We start from the raw sequence: 19,194 nt of genomic DNA, 5'->3' as shown, positions 1-19,194 counted from the left end.
CACTGGGCCTGGCTGCCCCTGATCCTGGACCTCTGCCCTCAGCAGCCTGCCCCACGCTTAGCCCCGACAGCTCCCTTCCAGGTAGATCCCCTCAGGGCTCCCCCAGGACCTCCCCTCAGGCCCAGACCACTCCTTGGGGCTCAGGCAGGGGGTGGCAGGGGTACAGGGGGGAGGCCAAGGAATGAGTGACCTGCCACCCCCACCCACAATGTGGGGATGGGGCTAGAGGACATTGGAAGAAGGACAGATGCCTTGGCAGGGTGGTTTTATCCCTGAGTCACAGTTGAGGAAACTGAGGCAGACAAGCGTCTCTCTCACCATGGCTACTAGCCTGGATGTGGCAGAGGCAAAGCCGAGGTCCTGGCGCCTGCGGGCTCCCCCGCAAGGCCTCACACAGCTCTCTGCTGATCATCGGGGTGCCCAGCCTGGGGCCACCAGCCTCCCCGCACAAGGGACAGATGCGGCAAGGGACACGTCCAGAGGAGGGATGGAGCGGAGGGGCTGGATGTGCCAGTGGGGTTGATGGAGCAGATATGAAGGAGGCTCCACTGAGGACAGCATTACTCTGCCCCCCCGCCACCCCCCGCCTGCTGGCAGTGCTGATAAGTGCCAAGTATAAATGATATTTCACATTCGCTTTGTGCCATTGGGGGCCCTGGCAGTTCAGTGGTTAGGAGCTCAGCTGCTAACAAAAAGGTCGGCAGTTCAAATCTACCAGCCACTCCTTGGAAATTCTATGGGCAGTTTTCCTCTGTCCTATAGGGTCACTGGAAACCCTGGTGGTGTAGTGGTTAAGTGCTATGGCTGCTAACCAAGAGGTCAGCAGTTCGAATCCTCCAGGCGCTCCTTGGAAAGTCTCTCGGGCAGTTCTACTCTGTCCTGTAGGGTCACTGAGTCAGAATCGATTCCACGGCAGTGGGTTTGGTTTTTGTGTGTGTGTGTGCCATTAACACCAGGGAGGGAGCTGGGAGGGTGGGTGGTGGCTGCTACTGGGTACAGGGCTTGGGTGGCTGGGGTAGTTGGGGACAGAAGAGGGTTCTGGAGGCTGCAGGGGACGGGGAGGGGGGCTGGGGATGCTGCAGGGCAGGGCAAAGGGGAGCTCCTTAGCAGCTTTGGAGAGAAAAATTAACCCCACGAGAAGACCTGCCCACTTGGGAGCTGGAGACAGAGGGGCAGTGGGGGATGTTGCAGCAGCCCTGCATGTTGGGGTGTGGGGGGTCAGAGGGCAGGAGGGGGGGTACTGGACCTCCTGAATCGGGCTGGGGATGAAGGGGGAGGAGGATGGAGGCAGAGGGGTGGCAGGGAGGGGCTCCAGGTACCTGGGAAGGGTGGGGCTGCTCAGGTCTCACTCCCACCTTCCAGCAGGGCCTGAAGGCAGGCCCCTCCCTAGCACTAAGATCCTGTGCCCCACCCTACCACCCGCTGTCCTCCCTCAGGCCCCTCCCTAGCACTAAGATCCTGTGCCCCACCCTGCCACCCGCTGCCCTCCCTCAGGCCCCTCCCTAGCACTAAGATCCTGTGCCCCACCCTGCCACCCGCTGTCCTCCCTCAGGCCCCTCCCACAGGCTTTTCCTCTGCTGCCTCTGTCTCTGTCACTCATGGTCTCTGAGCATCTGTTTTTCTGTCTCTGGTGCTCATTCTCTCTGCCCTCTCTCCCTCTCTGCTTCCTTCCCTCTCCCTCTCACTCTGACCCACTTACTTCCTCCCCCTCTGCTTGTCCCTCCAGGGTTTGACCTCATGGCTGCCTTCGCTTGGTGGAGAAGGAATACACCTCCCTCAGCGGGGTGGCAATGGAGCCCTCTGCATTTGGGGTGGCCAAGACATTCACACTCTTCAAGGACACCCAGCTGACACGCAGAGCCAGGTGGGGGGCAGGGCGTCAGAGAGGGAGCAGGCGACTGCAGGGGAACCTCCTGGGGAGGCCGTTGTGGGTGCGGGCCCCTGGTCACCTGGTTCAACGCCTGTCTTCTGAATCAGCAAGTGCAGTTTTGCCTGGGATGTGGGGTCCAGAAATCTGCGTTTTATGAGTTAAAAAATCACACACGGGGAGAAAAGGAGGCAGCTCCTTGGTGTGTTTCTGCAACCATGTGCAGGGTCTTTCCCCAAAGCCAGAATTCTGCACAGGGGCCATCTCCTTTGAGGATTCTTGCCTCTTACTTGATGTTTTAAGGAGCCTCTGTGTGGTGCAAACAGTTAACATGCTCGGCTACTACTCCAAAGGTTGGAGGTTCAAGTCCACCCAGAGGTGCCTTGGAAGAAAGACCTGGCGACCTAGTCCTGAGAGCCTGGCCGTGGAGCGCCCGCTGGGGCACAGGTCACCGGGAGTCAGAGTCCACCTGATGGCAGTTAACGGGTGTTTGCTTTATTCGCTGTTTTAATTTGATGGAGTAAATCTGCAAATATCCCAGGACTGTAAGAAACAGCTGCTCAGTGACTAACCACGACAAAAGTTTGCAATGACCCCTGAGACCCACGGACCACCACTCTGTGTTTAATCATGAAACTGAATCACAACATACACAGCGTCAGTTTTTCTTAGTTTAAATGTATTAAACTGTAAAGGCAGTTCATACTCAAATAGAAATTTGAAAATGCAGAAAGTGTATGCAGCGCCTTCCCAAACAACTCCACAGCACCACTGAGACTTAAGGACACTTCACCTCACCTGCTTCCTGCCTGCCGCACTGGAAGCAGCTCAGCTGTGACCATCCCCTGCACACCTGTGCCTCATCCTGCTGTTTAGAGTGGCCTCTCCCCTCCTATCCTCTTGAGCATCTCCAACAGGCATCGTCAGGGCTCTATGGTGTGGCCATCTATCACGAGTGCGGTCCCCAGCACAGGTGTAGGCACCCAGCACAGTGTGATCCCAGCACAGGTGTAGGCACCCAGCACAGTGTGATCCCAGCACAGGTGTAGGCACCCAGCACAGTGTGATCCCAGCACAGGTGTAGGCACCTAGCACAGTGTGATCCCAGCACAGGTGTAGGCACCTAGCACAGTGTGATCCCAGCACAGGTGTAGGCACCCAGCACAGTGTGATCCCAGCACAGGTGTGGTCCCCAGCACAAGTATAGGCACAGAACACAGTGTGACCCCGGCACAGGTGTGGTAACTCTCCATGGTATGGTCCTCAGGCACCATGCTGTCTGCTGTAAAGGGGTCCCTTCCCGTGATGGGGTCAGGAGTGTTCCCTGAGTAGGTGACGTCTGAGCCTTTCTGAAGGATAAGAATGGGGGCACTCAGACCGCACAAGCAGTGTATGCACAGGCCCTGGGGTCAGTTTGCGTAAAGAATTACAGGACGTGGCTGGGCAGGTCTTGGGGGCTCGTGGATTTGACCCAAGAGCAAATGAAGGCCAAAGTGGGCTCCAGGCCACTGGCAGCAGCCTTATTCTCCGTTCCCCCGCCCCTCCACAAGCCTGGATCCTGCTGCCTGCCCAGTCAGCACTCTGGATAGCTTGGGCCAGGGGAAATTCCAAGGGGAGACTTGCCCATAGGCTTGTGGCCTCCTGCTGGGTCCCCAGGAGCAGACCTGGGGCCCCTCCTACTGAGGCACCCTGACCTGTGAAGAATGAGAGTCTTGGTTATTCTCATCCAGGACCATAGTGGACACTGCATGGGGGTGACCCTGGGCAGCACTGTCCAGTCGACCTTGAGGAGTGGGCAGGGCGGTGTGTTGGCCAGGTGCTCCCAAGCATCTCTCGCTGGGTCCTTGACCTGCCTCACCTTCCTGATGGGTAAACTGAGACTGAGAGGGCACAGTGGCCGAGGCCCCACCCTAAGTCCTGGCATTGGGCTCTGGGGAGCCAGTGACCACACTCAGTCCTCCACTGGGGCAGGCGTGGCACGCTCACACCCTGGATGGTGTCCCCCCCTGCAGTGACATCCACCTGGCCGCCCTCCCACCTGAGCACACCATCATCTTCCTCCTGCGCCTGCTCCCTGAGACGCCACGGGAGGCCTTTGTGCTGGGGCAGATCACGACCGAGGACTTTCAGCCTGCCCTTGGTGTCCTGCTGGATGGTGACTGGGTGCCCCCGAGCTGTGGGGAGGGCTGGGCAGGTGTTCTGGGTCACCTAGACACCTCGCTGGCACGTGGGGCTCTGAAGCCACCTCCCACATCACGTGGGGGCTCTGAAGTTTGGGGGCCCTCTGGCGTGAGTCTTCAGGGCAGCTTCCTCTGGCTCTCATTGACCCAGGATTCCAGGAAGACCTCAGGCCCACTCCTGGGCAGCCCTGTGAGACTGGGGGCAGAGGGTCCGGGGCAGAGGCATGCAAGGGGCAGGTCCCAGCTCAGGCCTCTGCCCCTGAGCCCCTTGGTGAGCTTCGAGGTCCTGGGTGTCCACCCCTGCTGGCTGCCCACAGGAGCCCGGGTGATATCTTCTCATCTCTCACCCCCTGCCTGGCCCCCAGCACCACCGAGCCCCATCGTAGGGTGCCTGCCCCTGGGTGCACTCCAGGTTCCCACACCCTCAGAGCCCTGCCCTTCCTCGCCTTCCAGGCAGACTCCAGTAGTCCTCACATGCCCTCTCCCACTCCTGACCCCCCTGTAGCTGGCTGGAAGTCACTGACCTACTTCAACCACCACCCCAGGGCTGCCCTGCAGGGGGTCACCTTCCATCTGCAGGATGTGAAAAAGATATTCTTCGGGAGTTTCCACAAGGTCCTGGAAAAGCTGGGGCATGTGTTCCCACTTCAGGCCCACCTAACCCCAAGCTCTGGGCTGGGACCCCCAGCCCTCACATGCTGGGCTCTGTGGGATGTGCCCTGCCCCCCAACTACAGGCTGTGGCTCCCCATGCTTCCTCCTCCAGAAGGAGCAGAGCCCCCCAGTGAAGATCCTGCCCCATCCCCTCCTGGCCCATCCCCCCGCCTTGGACCTCCTGTCTTAACTTTGGTCCAGGGGTGCTCTGCTCTTCCTTCTGGGCCCCATGACACCCTGAGAGGTACCTGGGCTGTATCATTGGTCCATTTTATGGAAGGGGACACAGGCTGATGAGGTGGGGTTTTCCCAGGACCACAAGACTCAGTGGTATCAGGACCCTGGCCCCAAGCCTGCTGGGGATGGGTGATGACTGCCCTCCATTCTGCCCTGGCCCTGTGGGCATGGAGAGGTGTTGCCTCTGAGCTGGGGGGCTACACTAGTCCCTGCCCTGACTTGCAGGGCATCTTGGGGGTTCTCTGCAGGTGCACGTGGCTATGGGCCGCTCCAAGGTCCAGCTCTACGTGGACTGCCAGAAGGTTGCCGAGAAGCCCTTCGGGGAGTTGGATAGCTTGCCCACCACTGGCTTCGTCATGCTGGGGAGGCTGGCCAAGGCCAGGGGTCCCCGCAGCAGCTCAGCCACTGTGAGCCTGGGCCGGGGGCCACAGGGGATGGAGCGAGCTGTCTGAGTCTGTGTGTCTGGCTGACCACCTCCCCTCCCTGTAGTTCCAGCTCCAGACCCTCCAGATTGTCTGCAATGGCTCCTGGGCGGAGGAGGACAGGTGCTGCAACCTGCCTGCCTTGGTGCGTGCCCACCAAGGGGCCATGGGGTTGGGGGCAGACCACCACAGTCCTGCCAGACATGTGGGCTGCTTCCTGGAGGGTGGGGGTCTTGTAGCTGCTGCACCAGTGGCAGCTTTGTGCCCTGGGCCACCGTCCCTCTCTCAGGGCCCAGCCAGGGGGTGACAGGCAGGAAAAGGCTCACCAGCCAGGCAGTGAGGCCTCCCAACCCCTCTAGGGATGCAGCCAGCCTCTGCAGACAGAGGACATTGCTGGGGTCTCCCTGACACACCCCGCCCCGTCCTCAGTGCGGGGCTCGGTGGTGCTGGGGGCCAGGCAGGGGGTGAGAGATGAGAAGATATCACCCAGGCTCCTGCAGGCAGCCAGGGAGGGTGGGCACCCAGGACCCTGAAGCTCACCAAGGGGCTCAGGGGCAGAGGCCTGAGCTGGGACCTGCCCCTTGCATGCCTCTGCCCTGGCCCCTCTGCCCCCAGTCTCACAGAGCTGCCCAGGGGTGGGCCTGAGGTCTTCCTGGAATCCTGGGTCAATGAGAGCCGGAGAGAGGGTCCGTTTCCCAAATGGGTCTCCTTCCTTTCAGGGGGATGCCGAGACCTGCCCCACCTCGCCTTCTGTGTGCACCTGCTCCTCAGAGACTCCTGGGCCTTCTGGCCCCCAAGGGCCTCCAGTGAGTCCACAAGTCCCCCCCGGGGGCTGGGAGCTCTGGTCAGTGTGTCGCTGCCTTTAGCAGACAAAGGTGGGCCCCCCACGTGCCTCCCTTAGCTGGCCCACCTGCAGCCCATCAGGCTGATCTGGAGGTAGGCACATCTCCTGAGCTCCTCTTGGCCCTCCCACCCCCTCACCCCCACCTCCGGCCCCACAAAGCTGGGGTCTGGACAGGCTCTTCTCTTCCCATTTGACTGTGCCATCCTCTGTGGGGACACTGCCCCCCCCAGCCCTGGCCACCCCCTTTGTGGATGGAATGCCCCCCCCCAGCCCTGGCCACCCCTTCATGGATGCAGTGAGGACCCTTTCTGGTGTGGAATCTGGTGTGTCCCATTTTCTCCATTTGAATGGTGGTCAGGAGTGCAGTGGTCTCTAGGTGACCTGTGCTCGTGGTGGCCAGTGGGTGTGACGTTGCCTGGCAGAGCTCTCTGGGGGCTCTGGGTTGTACTCTGCTCCCGTGGGTGGGCAGGTGCTGCAGGGGTGGGGGCAGACCCCTGGGGCAGCTCTCCAAGGTTCTGAAACCCTGAGGGGTCAGGACCCTAGAGGAAGTTCTGGCCCAAGCCATCTCTGCACGCCCCAGGCCCAGGGCCCCCCCCCCCAAGTTCCGCAGGAAAGTCTCCCCCAGGCTCCCGAGACTCGCCCAGCAGAGGCATCTGTGATCAACAGGCTGGGTGGGATTCGACCCCAGACCTGCCAGGACCCAAAACCTGAGCTCTTAGTCGCCTGCAGAGAGGGAGGGATAAAAAAAAGTCCTTGCCCCTGGGAACCTCTTCCTCTCTCTACCCAGTGCTATGCACAGGGGCCACAGCAGGGTGGGGTGGGGGGCAGGAGCAGCTCAGCCTGGGGGCATCAGCGGGGGGGTGCTGGGGGCATCCCAAGTGGGTGAGTGGGCAGCCTGCTGTGCCTTCACAGGGACTCCCTGGGAAGAGCAGCACCCCTGGAGAGCAGGGCTTCCCAGGGCCCAGGGTAAGTGCTGGGGTCTTGGGCAGCCTTGGGTGGGGGGCCTGGATCTTACTTCTAGGTGAGGACCCCTTGTCGGCACTCAGAATGCAAGGAGCAGGGACTGTCTCGCCGCCCCCACCCCACTCGGGGGGATAATCTTGACAATGGGGTGCTCTTGCCAGGGCCTGGCCCTGTGCCTGGCAGTCAGTGGACACCCCCCACCCTCTGGGCCGTGGTGTGGTGTCCATTCCACAGGCCAGAAACTGAGGCTTGGAGAGGCAGGGCTGCTGTGCAGGTGGTGGCCCAGGCCCCTCAGGCAGGTCTGTGCGTGGGGTGTATGGGGGCTCTGGTTCTGCACCCTGAGAGGGACACAGAGTCAGCACCCCAGTGATGACAGCAGGTCATCTGCCACAGGGCTGCCCGCTCCCTCCCAGCCCCAGGTGTCTCTGGCCAGCCATGTCTTAAAGTGTGCTTAATTGAAGGAAAAACACACAAACAAAAAACAACCACAGACAGACACCAGGTGTGTGTAACACAAAGTGCAGCCACACAGCAGGCATAGTGATGCCCCAGCCCCCAACACCCTCTGTCCTGAGCTGTGTGTTCCTATGCCCCTTCTAGAGAGTTCTGTGCACCTCCAAGGGGGCCATGTATGTTCTCTGGCTTATGCTCCCTCTACACAAAGGCAACTCCCGCAGCCTCCCCTCACTATACCTTCCCTCCACACCTGCTGTAGGGGTGGCCGAGTGGCGTGGAGAGAGAGGGCCGGGGGTCCTACTATGAGAACACAGAGACATGGACCAGCCTCTATCAGTGACGTTGCCCCTCTCAGCACCCCCACCTTTGTCTCCAGGGAGAGCCTGGGCCACCTGGGCAGATGGGACCCGAGGGTCCTGGAGGCCAGCAAGGGTCACCGGGGACGCAGGGCTGCACGATCTAGGGGCTGTGGTAGGTGTTACGGCCCCTCCTCCAGGCCCTCCAGCCCCTTCTCCCCTCCTCCTTGTGGCCGAGTCCAACCTTACCCCTCCCCTGCAGGGTCCACCGGGGATCAAAGGAGAGAAGGGGGACCACGGACTCCCGGGCTCACAGGTAGATGGTCCAAACTTGGCCGGGGGTGGGAGGCAGCATCTCCCCTCAGGACATGTGCTCTTGGGGGCTGGCCCTCTCCTCAGGTATGACCTTGGCCCGGGCCTGGCTGGCCACCTGTGTTCTGTTAAGGGCCTCCCCGGCCACCATGGTGCCCCCGGGAGAGTCAGCCTCCAGGGACCAAAGGTACCAGCTCTGGTGCCGATGGTTCTGTGAGGCTGCAGAGAAGCTGCTGGGAGAGCCTCCTGGGGACCCAGGCGAGGGTGTGGGGAGGGGCCTCCCTGGAAGGGAGGGCGGCTGCGCATGCTGTTGAGTAACTGCTGGTCCACCTCAGGGCCTAACCTGTGCTCAGGGTGGTGTGCAGGCCAGGGCCCCTACCTTGCCCATGTGGGTCTCTGGATGCTGCTGGGGAGCCTGTTCAAGGTATGCGTGGCTCAAACCTTCCTTTACCCTCAGGGAATGAGAGGACTGGAGGGGACTGATGGCCCACCCGGACCCCCTGGCCCCAGGGTAGGACTGCCCCAGCTTCTCCACCCACTGTGCCCTGGAGGGTCACTGGGACTAGCCAGGGGCTGGTCTAAGGGAAGGACCAGAACTCCGGCTCCCACCGTCCAGGTCGAGGCCCAGGCACCCCAGCTCACTGCTGGCTGATTGCGGCTGCATGTCCTGGGCGGGATTCTTCTGCCGGGCTCTGGGTTCCTTGCGCCTGGAACGCCCTGCTTGCCCCATGAAGGGGAGTGGCACAGAAATGCCGTGTCTGGGCCCCCCAATCACAAATGCATCCTGATTCCAGATGGCAAAAGGGTGTCTGAGGCCCTGGGTGGATCTGGGGGGCAGCTGGTCACGCAGGCTGTGGAGTCAGCCTGGCTCTCCTTCTCCCTCTCCTTGGGACTTTCTTTCTCTTGGCCTGAGGGGCACTGGGCGCAGAAGAGGGACATCAGACGGCAGCCCTGAGGCTGTCTCTGCCGCTGGAGGCTGGGATGGGACCACTGCCTCTGCTTACCTCAAGAGCACCTTCATTCCCGAACCTGGGGTCTGGGGGGTCTGTGCATGTGTGCAGGAAACCAGGGAGCTTCTGGGGATGGACAGGCAGCTGAATCCAGTGGACACTCCCCTGGGGAGGGAGGGATGGGCATGGCTGAGGAGCTGGCAGGGGTCAGAGGCCACAGGCTGGGAAGGGAGTCCTGGGGTGAGCTAAGGGGTGTGGGCTCTGGGTGGGTGGGAACACTGGGACATCCAGGGGCCGAGCTTAGGGGCTGACCTGATGGGGCTGAAACCTTGACTCTGCTTCTTTGCAGGGGCTCCAGGGCGTGGCGGGTACCCGGGGGGCTGGTGGGGAGCGAGGACCCCCAGGGGCTGTGGGACCTACAGTAAGCTGTTTACCCACTGTGCAGACACACCGCTTCCTGTGGGGTCCGAGCACAGATCGTGGCCCCTGGGAGCCTGGAACTTGGTGTTTGGGGCACCCTGAAAGCAGAGCCCAGCCTCTTACCCGAAGCTGGAGCTCAGGCAGGGCCATCCTCCTGGCGTCCAGTGCCTTAGTCCCGCCCTCCTCCTGTTGCTGTGCCCACCAAGAATGCTGGAAAAAGGTTGGGGGCTTCAGCTCCAGGGCCCTAGGTGCCCCCTGCCTGGAGTGGGGACCAGCTAACTGGGGACCAGGCCCTCGCCACCTGTGCTTACCTGTCCTTCCCTTGACTTTTCTTCCCCCTCCCCCATCAGGGGCTGCCAGGGCCGAAAGGGGAACGAGGGGAGAAGGTAAGCCTGCGAGTCCGGGTCTCCATGTCAGGACAGGGGAGACGCATCCCACCCAACAGATCCCCACGTGGGTCCTCTCACATGTGTGTTCCCTCATACATGTGTCCCCTCATACGTGGGGACCCTCACACATGCATCCCCTCATGCACATGACCCCTCGTGTGGTGTCCCTTCACACGTGTGTCTCCTCACATGCACATCCTCTCACACGGTGTTACCTCACACACATTCCCTCATGCGTGTCCTCTCACAAGCATGTCTCCCTACACACTGGGCCCCTCACATGCATGTCCCCTCACGTACACATCCCTTCATGTGGTATCCCCTCGCACACATGTTCTTCCATATGTGTGTCCCTCTCCACACACATATTGCCTTACACGCATGTTCCCTCATCTGGTGTTCCCTCACAGGAAGCCCCCTCACGTGAAGGCCCCCTCACACGTTGATCCCCTCACACGCGGATCCCTTCACGTGCGTGTCCCATGTGTGTATATCCCCCAGTGCACACATCCCCTCACATGCAGGTCCCCCACAGGGCGAGCTGCAGTCACTAGCCACCATCTACCAGCTTGTGAGCCAGGCCTGTGAGTCGGCCATTCAGAGTGAGTGCCAAGCCTGCACCCACCCGTCCTCTGTCACCCCAGCCTCCACTGTCTCCCTGCCGTGAGGGGCCTCACTACCCCACTGACTGCTTCTTCCCTCAGCTCACATGCTCAAGTTCAACTCTTTCCTCCATGAGAGCACCAGGCCCCCAATGCCCGTCTTGGAGGGGAAGGTGAGGCCAGGTGGGCCTGGACCCCCTGGTGTACACAGCAAGGCCGGGCCCAGAAAGCAAGCCTGTGGCAGTGGCCCCAAGGATGGAGGTACGTAAGGCCCTCCCTCGGGGAGACTGGGGTGTATGTGCTTACTCCGCGAGGCTCACAGAGGTGCCTGTCCTCTGTGGGCACTGCGTGGGTGAGACAGGGCTTCCTGAGCCCACACCAAGGGGGCATCATGGCAGGGAGTGGGTGCTGCTGGGCACCTCAGGCCCCAGTGCCCTTCCCCAATATCCTGGCAGGCATGAGCAGCCCCCCAGGACCCCCAGGCCGTGGCTCCTCCCCATCCCAGACCCCTGCTCCAGCCCCCATTCTGCTTCCCAGCTGCCTACCCCTCCACCCTCCTCGGCCCTCCATGTGACTGATGCTGGCGGTCACAGGTCAGGGCTGAGATGGATGGAGAGGCTGATTAGGGGCGATGGAGCTCAAGATAGCCTGCGGCCAGGTGGCGGGTGGGCAGACACTTCTCTTTTTTGTCAGGCGGCCCTGGTCCCACCATCTGCCCTGCAGACATCTCAGGGAACTGGGGGCTGCTGAGGAGCCCCTGCTGGGGAGCTCACAGTGGCCCAGACTCACCCCACAGCTGAACCACAGTCCTCAGGACTCTCACTGCACGGGACAAACTCCTTGTTTTGCAATCCCTTGTCTAGAGGAGGCTGGCAGGGTGTCGATATGCACCCCCGCCACTAGCCACCCCCTCAGTCAACATTGGCTGTGGAGCAGTGACAGGTGCCTGTTTGGGGCTCAGGGACCAAAGCACCCCATCCCCCCTCGCTCTCCTCCCAAGGAGGGACTGAGGTGCTGGGCAGCCACCTTCCCCTCCGGCCAGAACGGCCCAAGTCAGGAACGTCACTGTAGCTCCCCAAGTGCTGCCCCCTTCCCTCAGGTGAGCCTGGAGCCCTCAGCCCCACAGGCAGCCCATCTCCTGGACCCTGGGGGAAAACAGGTGGGCTCCCTCCCTGAGTTCCTGGGAGGTCAGTGGGGGAGGAGCTGGGCTGGGGGGCATGTTGGAGGGGATAGGCGCCTCAGCAGCGAGCGCCTGGGTGTCTGATGGGTGGTGTCAAGGGTGGGGAAGTGGGTGCAGCCAGACTGTAGCCCAGTGGGGTGACAAGTGGGAGTAGGAGGGGCCCTGGAGGTGTGTGACCAATGAGGGGCTGCGTGGGGGGGGGCCAACTTTGGTGAGCTGGGTTTAGGGCTGACCCGAGGAAGCCGTGTCCAGGGCGCCCAGACCAACCTAAGAGCCATTCACGCAGTTCTGCTCTGCCCAACCCTGGGGCATGGACTGCTGGAGATGCAGGCACCAGGGGTCTCAGGGGGGTACTGGGTGTGGCTGGGCTGCCTGCAGCCCCTATCTGACTGATTGCTTTTCTCTCCCCAGGGCGGCCCCTGTGTTGCCCCACCTAACTGCATCGGCCCTGGCCGCCTGCCCCTCATTGGTGGGGTCCTTGGACACCGAATGGCTGTGTCTGGGGACCTGGAAGGAGCGGGTGGGGTGGGGCCTGCAGGTGAAAGGAGGGGGTGGGGGGGCAGGGGGACCAGCAGAGCCCCTTCCCCTGTGCTAACCTGGTGCAGATAAACTTTCATGTGATTCTGATGCTTCAAATCAGCTGGTCATTTCAGGCCAGAAGGGTGTCCGACCCTGTCACTACAAATTTTCCTCTGACTCACCAGTTCCCTCCAGGAAAGGGCCTCAGGGAGGGCCACCCCTCAGCTTCTTCTTGTGGCCTCAGGACTCTGTACTCCCTCTTCTCTCCATGATGCCCCCAGCCCCCTGGCTGTTCTCGGACATGAGGGCAGTGGGTGCGGTCCCCAGTTGTGGCACTGCCTCTGAAGTTGTGATGTCAGCCCCACTGCCCACATGCTTGGTCCCCCACCCCCTAGCCACCTGGACACCAGCCCACTGGCCCCTCGGGCCCCTGGTCCCCCAGGCCCCATGCCTCCCTTGTCTAGAGCCCCTGAGGCCACCTTTTCCCTCCAATCAGCCTGGAGGCCATGTCTCAGACCTCTTCTTCCCAGCTCTCCCAGAACCTTCCCCTGGATCATGGCCTCATGGGCAGTGCACTATGCGATTCTTAATCTCTGGAAGAATTGTGGGCATGCAGGCTTTCTTAGGCACAAGGCCTCCGGTGACCTCAACGGAACCACGAATGGGGTCAGGGGTGAGCTGTGTGAAGGCCATAGGAGGAGCACTCCAGGCAAAAGCCCGGGAGCTGCAGGAGGCCAGAAGGGCCACCAGTCCAGCCCAGCACAGGCCAGGGGATGGGGCGCTGTGGGGAAGATTCCGGATTTTGTCCTAAGAACAAAGGGACGCCCCTGGGATCCTGAGTCAGCAGAACACTCGGCTCCCTTCCTGCCTCTGGACCTTCTCTCCTGAGGGGACACACCAGCTCCCTGATATTCAGTGGCGTCACAGGCTGACGATACTGGCCCACCCTGCCGGACCCATCCCTTGGGCTCGACACCCCCGATGCAGCCTATTCTCCTCCATTTACCCCTACCACACAAGCACCATCCCTGAGCACCCATTACTCTCAAGAGAAGCTGGGAGGGTTTCTTGAAGCCTTTCTCTCAGCCCCTCATTAACCCCAGCCTGGATTCTGCTGTTTGCCCTCTCACGCCCCCACCCTTACCATGACAACACACACCTCACCTGGTCCCCTCAGCCACCCTCACAGTGCCTGGAGTGAAACGCCCAGAATGTCAACTAGGCCAGGACTCTCCCCTGCTCTCAGCACTCGCATGACTTCCTGTCACACTCAGGGTCCAGTCTAGATGCCTCCCACCCCACACGGCTTCCCGGCATACTCAGGGTGGAGTCCAGACACTCTCCACTACCTGCAGGCCTCCTGGCCCACCCTGCCCACCCCCAGCTTTTTCTCTTCCCGCTCCACTCGCCTTGTGCCCTGCACAACAGCCTCTCAGCTGCTCCCACCACAGGGCCTTTGAACGTGCTGTGCCCCCTGCCTGGTGGCCCTACCTGTAGAAGTGCACACAACCGACTCACTTCAACCGTTCCCCCCAGAGCAGTCCAGGCCCGCCTCTTCCAAAGCACACCGCCATCACCACTCTCCTGTCACACACCTCTGTCCTCCATCACAGCACTCTGCCTATGGCTGGGCACCCTTCTGCCTTGTCCCTACAGCATCCCCTGCACTGAAGGCAATGCCGGGCCCACAAGGGGTTCAGACATTTCTGTCTAGGTGAGCGTCCCTCCCACGTCCAGCTTGTGTCTGATTCCCTACATAGGGACATCACTTCCAAACTGTGCACACTGACCCTTTGTGTCCTGTGTGTCTTGGAGCAAGGCTGCCCTCAGCAAGGGCTCCTGACCTGACCAGGCTCCTCACACCTCTGCTTGTCATCCTGAGCTCTCTCCCCACCTGGAACAGGAGTCTGCAAGCCCAGTCCTTGTTGATCTTACCTGCTGTGGTTCTGCATGAGGGCCTGAAACCCTGCGTGGTGAAGAAACTTATCAAACTCATTCCTGCCTTCCTGTCCTCGTGGCACCTCGAGGAGGTGTGGACAGCTTAATTTCTTTTCCCAAAAAAGTATAAAACACTAGCGAAGTATTATATTCCCACTATTACCACTTAAATACCTAAGTTCAGAAGCAAAAACGTGTCACAAATGAAGAGGGAACCTATATCATTGGGGGGGGAACCCCAGAATTAAAAATATTAGAAAGGAACAAAGAGAGGCCCTAGATGCTGATGAAAGTAACAGTCCTCCCAGATAATAAGCTTGCAAACACCCTACATGACCCTGAGTGTGTGAAAAGCAAAACAGCCTCAGAGAGAAAAGCTCAATCCACAATTATGGAGGACGATTAGCTCAACTGTTCCAGAAACGGATCAACCATGCAGACAAAACAAGTTTTATAAACATGAACACTCTGTACCCAACAGAGGATGCCTTCAAGCCCATGGAACAATCCACACACATGCTCACACTAGCCAGGACATGCTTCAAATGCCAAAGAACCATGTTCCAACCATAACACAATAAAATTAGAAACAGACAGCCAAGAATTCTCCTCAGTTTAAATCCTAGATTAAAGAAGTCACAAGCACTATTAAGACATATTTTAACCTGATGGACAATGAAAGCACAACATGGCAAAATTAGAGAGGTGCAGCTAAAGCAGTACCTAAGGGCAAAGTCATAGCCTAAACTGCAGGTATTAAAGATGACAAACATTGAGGATAATGACCTAAGCTGGCTCCTGGGTTCTTCACAAAGAACAGCCAGCTCATTGGCTTCCGTCCTGGAGCTGAGCTGGCTTCAGATTGTGTGACCAGTGGCACAGCTTGACTGGGTCCACTCTGTTTCTCCAGTTTCCTGTTGACCAGTGCTGGGGTTAAATGTCCCTGGGTTAACTGAAAAGGGCACCCTTGAGCAGTGGAGCAGGCACTCCTGAGGAGCTTCATCAAGGGATGGGGGGCTGAGATCATGCCCCTGAGCCACAGGCACCCAGAGGCTTCTGAGGACCCTCTCCTCGCTGGGGGAGGGGGTTCCAATTAGATGGGGGAGACACCTGCAGAGCAAAAGCACTGGGAGACAAATTGAACAAGCTACACCAGATCAAGAACTCATGGTCTCTTATAATATCTTCAAAGAGGCAACAAGGGACACTAATAACATGAAACAAGAATTAACAAGCATAAAGAAAAATCAATTGGAAATACTGCGTGTGGAAGACATAAAAAATCAATAAGGTAGGCTGAGTAAAAAATGGACACAGGTGAAAACACCAGTGAGCTGTGCAATTGAGTTCAGGAGTCTCCCAGGAGACTTCAAGGAAACAAACTTTCAGTGTTCATATCCACATGATCCACAGTAAGTAAATGCTGTCTGCCTCCGAGGCTATTCCAGCTCATGGCGACCTCGTGTGACAGGGTGCAATGCCCCCTAGGATTTTCTTGGCTTTTTTAGGCTTTACATAAGCAGATCGCCAGGTCTTTTTCCCACAGAGCCGCTGGGTAAGTTCAAACCACCAACGTTTTGGTTAGCAGCCAAGCGCTTAACCTTTGCACCATCAGGTTAGCTGTTTACATACAAATATGAAGGCACATCGTGAATGTATACCAGACAAACTTCCCCAGTGTGGGGCCAGAAAGTAAATAGTTAGGCTTTGTGGGCTACGTGGTCTCTGTGGCAACAACTCAGCCCGGCCACTGTAGCTGAAAGCCACTGTGGACAAAATGGAAATGAAAAGGCATGGCTGTGGGCCAATAAAACTCTTGTTTATTGTGGGTCTGGTTTGGTCGCCTTTGCCAAGTGTTCTCGAGGACATAAAGTAACCAGAACTTCCAAATATTTCCGGTGGGAATGCAAAATTGTACAACCACTTTGAAAAGTGTTTGGCAGCCTTAAACATACCTCCACCCCACTTGTCTAGTTCCTGGCAGCTTGATTCATAGTCACTGAAAACTGGAAGCAACCCAAAGTCCATCGACAGGCGATGGATAAACAAATTGTGTTTTAGTTTATTCAGATAAAAGAACACAACTCAGCAATAAAAGAAAGAACTGCCGATACACACGACAACAGGGAGGAACCTCAACAGCATTACGTTAAGTGAAAAAAGCCAGACGCAAAAGACCACACACTGTTCGCTCCACCTGCTCGAACTCCAAGAACAGCCCTGGGACAGAAGCTGGCTGAGGTTATCATGGGAGCCGGAACCTACAGGAAGGGGCTGGAGGGAACTTTCTGGGGCGATGGTAACATCCTACATATTGAGTGGGTTGACTCATGGCTCCAGAAAAGTTATGCTGAAGTCTTGACCTTCGTACCTGTAAACATGACCCCTGTACCTGTAAACATGATCCTGTTGGGAAATAGAGGTTTTCTTTTGTTGTGTTAAGGAGGCCATACCAGAGTGCGTGGGTCCTAAACCTAATTAGTTTGAGCTACAAAACGAGTGGAACAGACACAGAGACACAAAAGGGGAAAGGCAGATGCCGTGTGGAGATGCACCTACAAGCCTAGAAATGCCCAGGGTTGCTGGCAGCTGCTGAAGGTGAAAGAGAAACAAAGAACTTTTCCTGGAGCCAACACCCTGAATTCGGACTTCTGGTCTCCAGAACTGTGAGACAATAAATTTCTGTTCTTTAAAGCCCCCCACTTTGTGGTATTTTTTATGGTGGCCCCAGGAAATGAAGATAAGTGGAGTCCAGTACTTTGGGGGTCTGCATTTGATGAAATTCACTGAAGTGGGGATTTAATGAAAAAACACTAGAGGCAAATATGCTGAAACAGTGGAGATAGTGAATGTGGCATGGTGGGGATAAAAACCAAAAAAAAAAAAAAAAAAAACCAAACGCACTGCTGTCGAATCGATTCCGACTCATAGCAACTCTGTAAGACAGAGTAGAGCTGCCCAGTAGAGTTTCTAAGGAGCACCTGGCGGATTCAAACTGCCGACCTCTTGGTTAACAGCCGTAGCACTTAACCACTACGCCACCAGGGTTTCCTATGGTGGGGATATGGGCAACTTATTCCCTTTTTGGATTTTCTTACGTATTTTTGAGTCTCAAAAATGTTTTTTTAAATAAAAGAAGAGAGAGGAGTCTTAATCTCAGCGGATCAGCTGACAGGAGGCTGCCCCTGGCCCCTTGGTGTCACCCTTGACCCAGAAAATCACATCTCCAGCGTCACCACAACTGGCTGCTCCCTGCAGCTGCCAGCACATCTGGCAGCTGAGCCCAGGTGTGTAACTCAGATTAAGGGGCTTACCTCTGAGGCCTGGGTCCCACGGCCCTGGGGGTAAACTTACCTGCCCGGCTCTTTCCCATCACCAGGGACTCCCCTGAGGGACAGCCCCAGGGAGCTAGAGCAAATCTTCAATGTCCGGGTTAGCACTGGGCCTGGGGGACTCTGGGCCCGGGGGCCAGTGGGATGGGTTGGGAGATGCTGGGCTAGAAAATACTGGCCTGGGGGACACTGGGCCCAGGGGATGGGGGTAGGGGGGACATCAAGCCAGAGGATGCTGGGCTGGTGGGGGGGCAATGGGTCCAGCGAATGGGGGTGGTTAGACATTGAGCCAGAGGACCCTGCAATGGGGGGCAGTGGATCCAGGGGCTGGGGTGGGGGATGCGGGGCTGAGGGGTGCTGCGTCCAGGGCATGGAGTGCGAGACCCTGCACTAGGGGTTGCTGGCCAGCTCTGATGACTCTTCTTTGTCCTTGTCCCCTGTCACCTAGACCAGCAGACGGAACCACAGTACTTGGAGACTGAGGGTCCCAAGTAGACACTGCTAGCCAGTGGCACCACAGAGGTGAGGGGCCTGAGCCCGTAGCCCCTCTCTGCCTCCACACTGCCTCTGGGCAGAGCAGCTCCCAGGTGCCGTGGGGGAGACGGGGGTGAGACCCCCTCCCGGGCTTTGCTGGCCTCAGGAGTGCAGAAGCTAGGCTGGAAGTGGGGGGGTTCCCAACCCCACAGTACCTCCACTCCACGAGTTCCCCAGGGGTCCATGCCTGTCCTGCCCTCCTTACCCCTAGGGCTGCGACTCCGGAGGATCCCTGAGTCCACCCGGGCAAGCCACCCTCCGGGTCTGTCCTCTGGTCGCACCATGACCACCAAGACAGGGCAGTCCTTCCTCATGTCTACCTGGAGACCCAGTTCTCCCGACTGCAAAAGAGCCAGCACCACACAGGGCTTTGGGACCCAGATGAGAAGCTCTGAGCCTCAGGACCCAACCTCTGCTCTGCAGTCCCTCTGCCCCTGTGTCCTTGGGGGCAGGGCTGGGGCTCACTAGGCCCCTTCAAAGTGCCTGCTGCACCCCCTCCCCAAACCACCCTGTGACCCTGGAAGGAGAGATGGCATCTTCACTCCTGCGCTGAGGGTCCCCCGTGGATGGACTTGTCGTGGGATTTCCCTCCAAGATAGAGCTGGTCCACGAAACCTTTTTCATGCTCTTTGGGCACAAAGCTTGGTTTTGACTAACTTACCCCAGACAAACAAGTGCCCTCCTCAGCCCCACTCACCTCTATGGTGCCTCTCTGGGGTTGAGGGGACCCGTCAGAGGATCCTGCAGGCCCCAGGCTGGCAGGAGAACCTGAGGTTGGGGTGGGAGGTGGTGGAGGGGTGGCCAGCCCCTGACTCAGGTCCCTGGGCCTCCTGGATCCCAGGGATGAGGGGTATTTGGGGTAGGAGGGGTGAGGCCTCATGGCCCCCATCTGGTCAGAACCATCAAGCAGCTGGGGCCTGGTCCACACCAGCAGGAGACCATGGTCATTGTGCTCCAGACAAGCTTTAATGGGACAGATCTGAGGCATCACCTGGTGGACAAGCTTTCCAGCCCACAGCCACTCGCGAGCCAGCATCCCTGCCGCAGTGCCAGGGAGCCACCACAGAGGGCCTGTTTCTCCCAAGGCCAGCTCAATGCAG

The 19,194-nt window shown here is 58.8% G+C and overlaps 2 protein-coding genes across 2 annotated transcripts; both read left to right on the top strand.

Annotated features, from left to right (window-relative positions):
* The first annotated feature begins 319 nt into the window (after positions 1-319).
* LOC126067811 (collagen alpha-1(XX) chain-like) lies at positions 320-8,245 on the top strand. Its single transcript, XM_049870059.1, is given in 11 exon segments — positions 320-416; positions 1,727-1,747; positions 1,750-1,864; positions 3,880-4,022; positions 4,553-4,662; positions 5,186-5,344; positions 5,427-5,504; positions 6,079-6,165; positions 7,116-7,169; positions 7,999-8,093; positions 8,181-8,245. Coding segments are annotated over 10 exon segments (951 nt in total). The 3' UTR covers positions 8,086-8,093; positions 8,181-8,245.
* A 215-nt stretch (positions 8,246-8,460) lies between these two features.
* LOC126067600 (collagen alpha-1(XX) chain-like) lies at positions 8,461-12,253 on the top strand. The gene is made up of 6 exons (XM_049869672.1): positions 8,461-8,741; positions 9,951-9,986; positions 10,525-10,591; positions 10,694-10,852; positions 11,691-11,750; positions 12,183-12,253. Exons 1-6 carry the CDS (start codon positions 8,535-8,537, stop codon positions 12,206-12,208), a joined length of 555 nt encoding a protein of 184 aa, XP_049725629.1. The 5' UTR covers positions 8,461-8,534; the 3' UTR covers positions 12,209-12,253.
* Positions 12,254-19,194: the final 6,941 nt, after the last annotated feature.

Source organism: Elephas maximus, chromosome 25 (assembly GCF_024166365.1).
Source record: "Elephas maximus indicus isolate mEleMax1 chromosome 25, mEleMax1 primary haplotype, whole genome shotgun sequence".
In the NCBI taxonomy this organism is placed as follows: domain Eukaryota; kingdom Metazoa; phylum Chordata; class Mammalia; order Proboscidea; family Elephantidae; genus Elephas; species Elephas maximus.
The sequence above is the reverse complement of the archived record's forward strand: the minus strand, read 5'-3'. Positions and strand labels throughout refer to the sequence as shown.

What these genes read in the sequence shown, in the direction of transcription:
- LOC126067600 (XM_049869672.1), top strand. Translation starts at nt 8,535, where the DNA reads ATGCTGTTGAGTAACTGCTGGTCCACCTCAGGGCCTAACCTGTGCTCA. An exon ending in AAGGGGAACGAGGGGAGAAG is followed by an intron (nt 9,987 to 10,524) that starts GTAAGCCTGCGA and finishes GGTCCCCCACAG; the next exon opens with GGCGAGCTGCAGTCACTAGC. An exon ending in TGGACCCTGGGGGAAAACAG is followed by an intron (nt 11,751 to 12,182) that starts GTGGGCTCCCTC and finishes TTCTCTCCCCAG; the next exon opens with GGCGGCCCCTGTGTTGCCCC.